Source organism: Lolium perenne, chromosome 2, assembly GCF_019359855.2.
Source record: "Lolium perenne isolate Kyuss_39 chromosome 2, Kyuss_2.0, whole genome shotgun sequence".
Lineage (NCBI taxonomy): Eukaryota > Viridiplantae > Streptophyta > Magnoliopsida > Poales > Poaceae > Lolium > Lolium perenne.
In genome coordinates this window covers 318,580,280-318,592,892 of record NC_067245.2, presented here as the reverse complement: position 1 = coordinate 318,592,892, position 12,613 = coordinate 318,580,280, and the positions used below count along the sequence as shown (strand labels likewise).

General features: G+C 43.1%; 1 protein-coding gene across 1 annotated transcript; it reads left to right on the top strand.

Annotated features, from left to right (window-relative positions):
• Nucleotides 1-9,630: 9,630 nt before the first annotated feature.
• On the top strand, nucleotides 9,631-10,239 carry LOC139835894 (uncharacterized). The gene has a single exon (XM_071825791.1). The coding sequence runs from the start codon at nucleotides 9,631-9,633 to the stop codon at nucleotides 10,237-10,239; it is 609 nt and encodes a 202-aa protein (XP_071681892.1).
• The last annotated feature ends 2,374 nt before the right edge of the window (nucleotides 10,240-12,613 follow it).

Below are 12,613 nucleotides of genomic sequence, written 5' to 3'. Positions count from 1 at the left end.
CCCAACTTTTGCAACCTTGCATAGTTGTCCAGAGGACAAAAATCAGGGGGAACAAAAACTTTTTCTAGAGACTAATTAGGATGAAATTGCCTTAATCTGTTTAATAGAATGTATTGCTTTGATCTGTTGGTAGATGAATTGACTTGATATGCTTGTTGAATTTTGTCTTGAGCTACCTCAAAGAACAACACCTCTAGTGGTAAAACAATCTAGGAAAACACATATGTGGCCGTGGGAAATTCTTTTCCTTTACCTTCTGATACATTAAACCCGATGCTTGGTGTTTTCCCATAAAATACCTCAACACACAATATCTAGTCTCCAGAAAAATAGTGAAGCTATGGTCACTCTTGTATTACCTTAACCTCCTCCCTTCAAAAACATTTGAGAAAGCATTTCACAAAAATCACCAAACCTCTTTTTGTTCTATAATTCAAAAATCTTAATTCAAAGGATTTTGTCAAAAACCCTTCTTTTAAATTTGACTATGATCACCTTTGATCATGGTATCACAAAAGAGTTTCTAAAAGACATTGTTTTATTTTGACACAAAGTATTTACCAAATGGCTTACCCTTACTTTATGTGACTTCAAAATCTTGAGAAAGCCTTTGTAGGAAATTTTAGTTTCTTAAAATCCTAAAATGGGATGATCCATAATTTCTAGTTCCTCAATGGATCATTCTACTCTTCTAAAACCTCTCTCTCCTTTTCCTCAAATATTTCAAGTAAGTTTTCTTATTTTTTTTATTCAAATCAAATAAAGGCCATATATACACTACAACAAAGTTTTAGAACTATTTGATCTATGATCAAATATCCATGGTACTGTCATTACCCATAATACATCTCGCATATCTATCATTCAAGATCACCACTCCACCTAGTCATGACCTTGGAAAATTATCATTTGTCCAACAAATAGATTATCCACCCAAAGCCCTCCAACACTACTCAAGAAATCATTTTTGACAACCACCTCTAGCATCACCCCTTGACCTTGGTAGTCATGCATGCCACTCTCTTCTTGCTCCTTGGAGGGGATATTAGAGGAAGCCAATCATTCCCTTGCATCCCCAACCTAGACCTAATAAAAATTGTTCACTCTTAATCTAGAACCCTAATATTCTTTTCTCTCTAACTCCCCTTGGTTTTTGTTAAGTAGTATCTCAACCCAACTACCTACAACCTTGAGGATGGGGTCTAATACCTTTTTCTTCACCCATCTCATAATATTCCAAACTATGAGATTATTTATTTCTTTCTACCTAATATTGAAATGGTGAGCCCATCATTTCATGCATTTAGCCAAAATCGCTATGTGTTGAGCCATGATCACATCTAGACTTTATGTCTTGAGGGATTTGGAAATCTCCCAAAAATTATCACCACCTCCTCATCTACCTACCATTTTCTCTTCATGAATCAAGTGGACACCATCACCATCACCACCACTTTCTTCTCTTTTATTCTTGGCTACAAATTGCTGCAAACCTTGCCATTGCAAGAACCTTGATCATGCCATACTCACCATCCACTCTCTCCCTTTTTCTCTTACCCTTCCCTCCCAAAACGCTAGCTAGGAGGGCATCCTCTCTACAGGGCCGGGCCACATCCTTGGCACAAACCAGTGCACCGTCCCCTGGCCCCAACCCACCTAGACCCTCCCTCCCCCTCCTAAAAACGCACCAGGCCGATGGCCCAAACATGACACCACCCAAACCCTAAGACGAACAGGGGAACAACTCGCTCGTGAAAACCACCTCCCGCTTGCACCCTCCCTTTTTCCCGCGACTGCTGCCCCTCTGCTGACGCCAGCGTCCCTGCGTCACCCTCCCGCTTCGCCCAGACGCCAGCACGAGCGCCCCCATTGGCCACTGCCACCGCACGCTCTCCCTCCCGTTGGCCACGGCCACCGCCCATTGCACCCCCTCCGGCTATAAGAGCCCTGCCCCTGCGCTCTCCCTTCCCTCACAACACTCCTACTTCACCCCCACCACTCTCTCACCTCTCACCCAGGAGCGCTGCAACACCTTCTCTGGCCGCTGCTCATTGGAGGAGCACCTCCCGCCCGTGGTCACCGTGAGGAGGCGAACCAGTGGGGCTCTCCCCAGACGATTGCCTCCTTCCCCCACTTTTCCATCTCACTAGCCACCCTCTGCCCGCCCTAATGCACCCTTCCATTTCATCCAGGACCACCAGGAGCCGCCGTTGTCGTCGACCGAAGAACTCACCGGAGAAGGAGCTGCACATGCTGCAGCATGGAGGAGCCCCTGCTTGACCTAGAGGGGCTGTTGGACTTGCCCCTGGACGCGCGCCTGCACTGCCCCGACCCGCCCCCGCCCACCGGAGCTCCGTCGTCGACCGTCGCCGCCTCGGTGAGTCCCCGGCTGCCCCGTCCCCATTTCTGTTTCGCTTGAACGCGTGCGTGGTCGCGAGGAGGAGGACGTTCCCTGTACGCTGCATGGGCCAACGTGGCCTGTTCGTGAAGGAGATATGCCCTAGAGGCAATAATAAAGTGGTTATTATTTATATCTTTATGTTTATGATAAATGTTTATATATCATGCTATAATTGTATTAACCGAAACATTAGTACATGTGTGATATGTAAACAACAAAGAGTCCCTAGTATGCCTCTTAACTAGCTTGTTGATTAATGGATGATTAGTTTCATAATCATGAACATTGGATGTTATTAATAACAAGGTTATATCATTATATGAATGATGTAATGGACACACCCAATTAAGCGTAGCATAAGATCTCGTCATTAAGTTATTTGCTATAAGCTTTCGATACATAGTTACCTAGTCCTTATGACCATGAGATCATATAAATCACTTATACCGGAAAGGTACTTTGATTACACCAAACGCCACTGCGTAAATGGGTGGTTATAAAGGTGGGATTAAGTATCCGGAAAGTATGAGTTGAGGCATATGGATCAACAGTGGGATTTGTCCATCCCGATGACGGATAGATATACTCTGGGCCCTCTCGGTGGAATGTCGTCTAATGTCTTGCAAGCATATGAATGTGTTCATAAGAGACCACATACCACGGTACGAGTAAAGAGTACTTGTCAGGAGACGAGGTTGAACAAGGTATAGAGTGATACCGAAGATCAAAACCTCGGACAAGTAAAATATCGCGAGACAAAGGGAATTGGTAATATATGTGAATGGTTCATTCGATCACTAAAGTCATCGTTGAATATGTGGGAGCCATTATGGATCTCCAGATCCCGCTATTGGTTATTGGTCGGAGTGAGTACTCAACCATGTCCGCATAGTTCTCGAACCGTAGGGTGACACACTTAAAGTTGGATGTTGAAATGGTAGTACTTGAATATGGAATGGAGTTCGAATATTTGTTCGGAGTCCCGGATGAGATCCCGGACATCACGAGGAGTTCCGGAATGGTCCGGAGAATAAGATTCATATATAGGATGTCATTTTATGTGAAATAAAATGTCGCGGAAGGTTCTATGGAAGGTTCTAGAAGGTTCTAGAAAAGTCCGGAAGAAACCACCAAGGAAGGTGGAGTCCACATGGGACTCCACCTCCATGGCCGGCCAGCCCTAGATGGGGAGGAGTCCCAAGTGGACTCCTCCATAGGGGGCCGGCCACCCCCCCACATGGGAGGTGGAAATCCCACCTTTTGGTGGGAGTCCTAGTTGGGCTAGGTTTCCCCTCTTATGGAAGGTTTTTGGTTCGGGTCTTATTCGAAGACTTGGACACCAACACTTGGGGATCCACCTATATAATGAGGGGCCAAGGGAGGGGGCCGGCCACCCCAAGACCACAAGCTGGCCGCCCCCCTTGAGTGGCCGGCCACCCCCTCCCAAACCCTAGCCGCCCCCCTCTCCTCCATATTGCCCGCGTAACTTAGCGAAGCTCCGCCGGACTTCTTCACCGCCACCGACACCACGCCGTCGTGCTGTCGGATTCAAGAGGAGCTACTACTTCCGCTGCCCGCTGGAACGGGGAGGTGGACGTCGTCTTCATCAACAACCGAACGTGTGACTGAGTACGGAGGTGCTGCCCGTTCGTGGCGCCGGAACCGATTGTGATCAAGATCTTCTACGCGCTTTTGCAAGCGGCAAGTGATCGTCTACCGCAGCAACAAGAGCCTCCTCTTGTAGGCTTTGGAATCTCTTCAAGGGTGAGACTCGATACCCCCTCGTTGCTACCGTCTTCTAGATTGCATCTTGGCTTGGATTGCGTGTTCGCCGTAGGAAATTTTTTGTTTTCTATGCAACGTTATCCTACAGTGGTATCAGAGCCGTGTCTATGCATAGATGGTTGCACGAGTAGAACACAATGTTTTTGTGGGCGTTGATGCTCTTGTTATCTTTAGTTTGAGTACTTTGCATCTTTGTGGCATAGTGGGATGAAGCGGACCGGACTAACTTTACATGACCGCGTTCATGAGACTTGTTCCTCGTTCGACATGCAACTTGTATTGCATAAGAGGCTTTGCGGGTGTCTGTCTCTCCTACTATAGTGAAGATTCAATTTACTCTTCTATTGACAACATTAGTATCAACGTTGTGGTCCATGTTCGTAGGTAGATTAGATCTCTCTCGAAAACCCTACACCACGTAAAATATGCAAACCAAATTAGAGACGTCTAACTTGTTTTTGCAGGGTTTGGTGATGTGATATGGCCATAATGTGATGATGAATATGTATGAGATGATCATTATTGTATAGTGGCAACCGGCAGGAGCCTTATGGTTGTCTTTAAATTTCATGTTGAGTAGTATTTCAAAGTAGTTGTAATAGTTGCTACATGAGGTGAACAACCATGAAGACGGCGCCATGAACCTTGACGCTACGCCAACGATGATGGAGATCATGCCCGAAGATGATGGAGATCATGTCCGTGCTTTGGAGATGAAGATCAAAGGCGCAAAGACAAAAGGGCCATATCATATCACATATGAACTGCATGTGATGTTAATCCTTTTATGCATCTTATTTTTCTTAGATCGCGACGGTAGCATTATAAGATGATCCCTCACATTAATATCAAGATAATAAAGTGTTCTCCCCTCGTATGCACCGTTGTAACAGTTCGTCGTTTCGAAGCATCTCGTGATGATCGGATGTGATAGATTCAACGATTCACATACAACGGGTGTAAGCCATGTTGCACACGCGGAATACTTGGGTTTGCTTGACGAGCCTAGCATGTACAGACATGGCCTCGGGACAACGGAAACCGAAAGGTTGAACACGAGTCATATGGATGATATGATCAACATGTTGATGTTCACCATTGAAGCTACATCATCTCACGTGATGATCGGTTTTTGGTGTAGTGAATTTGGATCGTGTACCACTTAACAACTATGAGGGATGTTGTATTAAGTGGGAGTTCATTAGTAATTAGATTAAAACATGAACTAATTATCATAAACATAGTCTGAGTAGTATTTTGAATTAATTTTGTAGTATTGGCATCCGTTTACTACTATGCGCTAGTCTTGTAATTGAGATAGAAATACTGTTAAAATCTGACAAGAAACTTTACGGATTGGTACCGTATTGTTAAAGAATCAAGAATTGATTAAGTCCTATTGCAAACTTTTAGTAAACCTCACATTGTTGATTCAAAGTGCTAAGGTTTCCATTAGTACCTAAAGTTATCTTGTCTCCGTAAAACTTGAAGTTCAAATTTGTTTGAAAAGTAAGGAGCTGAAAATTTAGTTTTCAGAAATAATCAAGGTATGAGATATATGTGATATCTAAGACCTTATTGCAAGATGATAGAATATAATTTGGTGAGACTACATGAACTCATAAGTTTTATGGGAATGTACGAAGGTTGAAGACGCAAGGCGTCACAATCCTCCAACTATTGGGGCACTAAGAATATTCGCATATCCATGAAGTGACCATCCTTAATATGCACCGTTGCTAAGACTCGTAGTTTCGAAGCATCACGTGATGATCGGGTGTGATAGATTCTACGTGTGCATACAACGAGTGCAAGCTAGATTTGCACATGCAAATATCAAGGTTAAAACTTTACGAGCCTAGCATGTACAGACATGGTCTCAGAAAGTTGTCATGAATTGATGGATAAAATTATGAGTGAAATTGTTCATCATATTACAAAGTTACTAATAGTGAAAACTGGAACACTTGTCATATGATGATCGACTTCAAAGTAAGAACCTCAAGGTTATTGGTATTTGACCAACAAACCTAGAAGTTATTAATGTTGAAGTGTTTTTTCTGAATAATGAGGAAAGCTAAAAGAGAAACTGCAAAAGATATTTTGGCAGAAAGAAAGAAAAGACTAGAAAGTCTAGCTCAGGTGTATATAAATGATATACATGTTATGGTTGTATTCCTAGTTAGGTCACAATATGAAATTCTTGGGTATTAGTACTATATTGGTTGGTATGAAGTGTCATACAAAACAACGCAATACAAGAATACAATGGCCTAAGTGACTGACAAGGAATATGATAGGAATGCACGACTGGAACAAAATAAAGTGTTATTATGTTCGTCGTTAGCATTCTATCTAGCCCTTAGAATTTATAATAAAGAACTTAATAATTGTTATTTTGCTCTGGTCAAATGAAAACAATGAGTTGTTCAAATTATGACATTACTCCATATACGATGGATAAGTTATTATAAATCTTAATGGTGAAACACACATACATAACACTGATGCTAAAATGCCATAAGGCAAATGATTTGAATTCCACTTATTTGTGGAACCGCCATTTAGGTCATGTTAGAAAGGAACGCATGAAGGAACTCCATGCAAATGGATTTTTGGAGTCATTTGATTTTTGAATCATTTGGCGCTTGTAAATCTTTTCTAAAGAGAATGATTAAAATACCGTTCATAGGCCAAAAGTTGAACGGGCAACTAACTTAGTGGAAAAATACATGATGATGTATGTGGTTCGCTGGGCATAGTTGTGTGCGGGAGATTCTTCTACTTCATGAAAACTTTCAACAATGAATTGAGTATATATGTGGATATATTCAATAAGGAAAAGTTTGAAACATTTGAATAGGATTCAAATAAATTTCAGCATGAAGTGGAAATCATCGTAATAGAAAAGTCAAATATCTATGATTGGATCATGGTGGAAATATTTGAATTACGAGTTTTTTAGCGAACATCTAAGAGAGTTATGAAATTGTTCTACAACTCACATTTCTTGGAGTATCATAATGATGATATAGTATCCGAGATATGTATCCAAACCTTGTTGGATCAATGATGAGATAAAATATTGATGCCATTATATTTTTGTGGATTATGCTTTAGTGACTACCGCTTTTACACTGAATAGAGCATCATCATGATCCGATGAAATGACATCATACAAGTTATGACATGGGTATAAACCCTAATAGTCTTTTCTTTAAATTTTGGTCTAAGAGTTTACAACCAAAATCGGATGAATGTCTTTGTTGGTTATCCCAGAGATTTAATTGGGAATTCTTCCCACAAGACAAAGACAAAAGTGTTTGTCAATGTTTCTTATTTCGAGAAATTGTTTCTAGTGAAGTATTTGAGTGGGAGGACAATATAATTTGATAAGGTTTATGAACCTGAGCATAATGATCAGAGTAGCGCAGCATCGGAATTGGTTTCGGAAGCGGCCACAACGATCATGGCTCCCATGAATACAAAGTGTTTTAGCCATGGAGATCGAAGTACATATTGAACCTTGTAGGTATGGTTTACTTTGTGATCAAATAAATGATTTGTGGACAAAGGATTGATTTTGAACAATGATAAACCAACTACAAACAAAGAAGTTATGATGGGCCCTGACTCCGTTAAAATGGCCATGCGCCATGAAATCCATAATAGATGAATACTTTTTGAAAGTAAATGGATCTATAGACTTGGATGAAATATCTTTGAAGAAGCTCGACTTGTCGAAAAATTGTTTACGACAAAGTTCAAAGAGTTGACTACGATAAGATTAGATCTTCCGTAGCAATGCTTATAGTCTATGTGGATTATTCTAGTAATCACTACATATTTCTTTTATGAGATATGCTAGTAGGATGGCAAAATACATTACTTATAAGAAGTATGTATTAAAGGTGTATACAAGATACAACCAAGAGTTTTGCTGGTTCGTGGAATACTAGATAGGTATACGAACTTCAATTGGATGAAGTAAGTATCGCGGAGTTGGAATCTTCACCAGATGAAATAGTCAAAGAGTTTTTGATTTCATCAAGAGATGAAGAAGAGGCTTGCATTTGCAAGAAATTAAGTGGGAGCGCTAAGACATATTTATAATACTTTATGTAGGTGACATATAGTTGGTTATAAATGATGTAATTATATACTTGATTAAAAAGTTTCATTGAGAAATTAATTTCAATGAAAGGATATGGACTGAAACAAATTTAGTGTCAAAATCTATGAAGATAGATTGAAACACATAAATAAGTTTAAGTCAAAGTACATAGAATAGATATTGAAATAGTTCAATATAGAAATATTAAGAAAATATTCTTGTCATGTTAAAGTTTTAACAAGACTTAAGTGTATCTGACACTCAATGAGTAAAAACACATGAGTGATTATAGATCACGAATAATATGTACACAATCAGATATCATATGCTATAAAGTGTTATGAGCATTTACCAGAATGATTCATATGATGATCATTGGGAGACAGTAAGAATATCCTTGAGTACTTTAGAAGAACTAAGGATATATATATATATATTTGTATGAAGAAATGACAAACAAATTGCTGTAAGGTGTTACACCAATATTGTTTTTGTCACATATAAAATATAATTTCAATCTCAAATTAGACTAAGTGTTGTTTAAAAGATAGCACAATGAGCTAGAAGTTGTCTATGCTAGATTTAGAAGAGTTCTAAATATTGTGACGGATTCTACAAAAGAAGGCAGAGTATGTCATTGTTTTGACAATGACAAAGGATGTTAAGTCAAGAGGTTCTTTGAGAATTTGGTGTAGTTCCGACAGAGTCAGAACTTTGAAGCTATATTGTGTGTGACAATATTAGTGACATATTTCAGACCGCGGAATTAAGGTTCCACCAGAAGACCAAACATATTTAAATGCCGACTCATTTGGAAATGAGTGATGCGTTGAGACGCAAATGAATTACAAAATACATACGTTTCTGAGCATGTCAGATCCGTTGACTAAAAACCTCTCTCGTGAGCAATACATGATAAAGCACCATAAGGCCAAGGTGTTATATCTTTACAAATGTAAACTAGATTATTGACTCTAGTGCAAGTGGGAGACTGAAGGAGATATGCCCTAGAGGCAATAATAAAGTGGTTATTATTTATATCTTTATGTTTATGATAAATGTTTATATATCATGCTATAATTGTATTAACCGAAACATTAGTACATGTGTGATATGTAAACAACAAAGAGTCCCTAGTATGCCTCTTAACTAGCTTGTTGATTAATGGATGATTAGTTTCATAATCATGAACATTGGATGTTATTAATAACAAGGTTATATCATTATATGAATGATGTAATGGACACACCCAATTAAGCGTAGCATAAGATCTCGTCATTAAGTTATTTGCTATAAGCTTTCGATACATAGTTACCTAGTCCTTATGACCATGAGATCATATTGCTGGGCGGTGGCTGGAGATTTCAATCCGATCTTGGATGCAGCGGACAAGAATAATGCAATGCTGAATAGGCGAATGATGGGCCGGTTCAGGCGGCTGCTTAATGACTTGGAATTGAAAGAGCAAGCACTGGTTAGAAGGCGATACACATGGATCAATGAGAGAAGGGTGCCAACGATGGAGAAGCTGGACAGTTGGTTTTGCACAGTGGGCTGGGATGCCAATCACCCCGAATGCTTGCTACAAGCGCTCTCATCTTCGATGTCCGACCACTGCCCGATTATGATGTCTACCAATGTCTCGATGCACAGGAAATCAAGGTTCCACTTCCAATCCTTCTGGCCAAAAATCAGTGGGTACAGAGAAGCAGTGGCAGTGGCATGGTTCGAGGAAGAGCAGAAGCAAGACCCCTTCCTGGACCTACAGTGCTGGCTTAAGGCGACAGCACGGGTGCTCACGAGATGGAGCCAGCGATGCATTGGAAACGTGAAGGAGCATATTCTGCTGGCCAACGAAGTGATTTTCCAATTAGATAAAGCCATGGACAGAAGGCAGCTTATGGATGATGAGCACTGGTTGAGAGGGCAACTGAAGTAAAGGGTCCTAGGTTTGGCGTCGCTGGAAAGAACTATTGCCCGACAGAGATCAAGAATTGCGTGACTACAGGAGGGCGATGCAAACACCGCTTTTTTCCATATTCATGCTAGCACTCGCAGGAGGCGCAATCACATCTTCAGATTGCGCAAGGCGGACGTGACTGTATATGGGCAAAAGGAGATGGAGGTGATGGCCACAGAGCATTATACAGAACTGTTGGGCGAGCCGGTCGGGAGGGAATTCACACTAAATCTGGGCGCCCTAGACCGGCAGTGGATGCGACGGCACTGGAATTGACATTCTCGGAAGAGGAAATCTGGGCGGCCATCAGGGTGCTGCCGCCAGACAAAGAGCCAGGGCCAGACAGCTTCACGATGTGTTTCTTTCAGTCATGTTGGTCGACAGTCAAGGAAGCAGTGATGCGCGCTATCGCATGCTTCGACTCAGGGGATGGTAGAGGGTTTGCGCGCCTGAACGATGCTTACATCGTGCTGTTGCCGAAGAAGGAAGGTGCGATCTGCGTCGGGGACTACAGACCGGTGAGTTTGATCCAGAGTATAGCCAAGATTGTTGCGAAGGCAATGGCACTTCGCCTTGCCGGACCGCTGCCGCATCTGGTTGACACCAATCAAAGCGCGTTCGTCAAGGGAAGAACGATTCAAGACAACTTCTTCATGGTTCAACACTCTATTAGAAGCCTGCATCGGTGGAAAACCCCCGGACTTATGCTCAAGCTTGACATGGCAAAGGCTTTCTACTCCGTCTCTTGGCCGTTCCTTGCTCAAATTCTGAGGCATAGGGGTTTTGGACCCAAGTGGATCGCACGTTTGGCGACGCTGCTATCGACCGCTAACACCAGAGTTCTCATCAATGGCAGCGCGGGTGCGAGGTTCTGGCATGCGAAGGGGCTCCGACAGGGTGATCCAATCTCTCCCACCCTGTTTATACTAATGATGGATGTGTTCAACGCAGTGATCAAGTTTGCGGAGGAGAATGGCCTTTTCTCCCCCTTTGCTCGAAGTGGGATCAGACATCGGCTGTCCCTGTTCGCTGATGATGTGGTTCTGTTGATCAAACCCGCCCGGCGGAGGCGGATGCTGCGCGACAAATACTGCATAGTTTTGGTGAAGCATCCGGGCTGCGCTGCAACCTCGCCAAGAGCTCGGCGTCGCCGATCAGGTGTGATGGAGTGGATCTGTAGCAATTGGTGAATATACTGGAGTGCCCGATTAAGCAATTCCCGGTGCAATACTTAGGCCTTCCTCTCTATAAATAGAAGGCCTCATGGCCCAGCTTTATATATAAAGCTACCAACACCATACAGAGTCACGATACAAGTTTGAAACACCATAACACACACTCACGACTCGATCCGAGATCAAGAGTACATCGCCCCCTAGCAAACACCACATGAGAAGGCCCTAGCATAGCGGTATCGATACAACGCCCTGAAGCGGGTCGAATGAAAGACTAATCTGCAGCCCTAGCCCTCGCATGTAGCCTCCTGAGCTCGTCCCGTGCCACGTCCAGCAGCGCCCTGTCCCTCCGTCTGACCAGAACCCTCCATGACTGCATGTGGATAAGCATATGATAGAAAGCATCAGCCGGGTTACCGATCATCTTCCCTTCGATAGTTAGTTTATTCCTAATATTCCAGAGAGACCAGCTGAGGGTAGCAAAAGTGAACCAAACTAATCTACGAAGGGGGCCTGCCAGACCCTGCGCAAGTGCAATGAAGTCCCCAGCCCCTGCCAGGTTCCAATCGCAATGAAGGAGTTCCCTAACTCCAGCCCACATGAATCTCGCCATGTGGCAGGTGAAGAAGATGTGATTACAGTCCTCAATCTCTCCACACAACGCACAGTGGCTGTCGGAGGGTCCCATCCTCTTGGCCACCTGCTCGCAAGACGGGAGATTCCCTCTGATCAGCTGCCACATGAAAATCTTGATCTTAGGAGGTACCCTAGTCCGCCAGACCTCCTTGAAATGTGTGACAGCCGCCCCCTGCATGAGGCCGTGGTAGACGGACCTAGTCGAGAAGGTCCCAGAATTCTCGAGCGCCCACGACACCCTGTCATTATGCTCGTCCACCGGTAGGGCCTGTACTTCCCTGCACAGGTTATCCCACTCCACGGACTCCGCAAGACTAAACTGACGTCGGAACTGGATGCACCATTCACCAGGTATCCCACCTAACACCCTGGTCGCATGCACCGTAACATCCGGGTGGGTGCAGCAACTAAACAGGCGAGGATAGCGGGCGCGCAGGGGCCCCGGCCCCACCCACCAATCCTTCCAGAAGTAGGTCCACTTTCCGTTGTGAACCGAGTGCTTCGCCCCCAGCTTGAAGTGCCACTTAATTTTCTGAATGGCA

Coding starts and splice junctions, on each gene's coding strand:
- LOC139835894 (XM_071825791.1), top strand. CDS start 9,631: ATGAGATCATATTGCTGGGCGGTGGCTGGAGATTTCAATCCGATCTTG.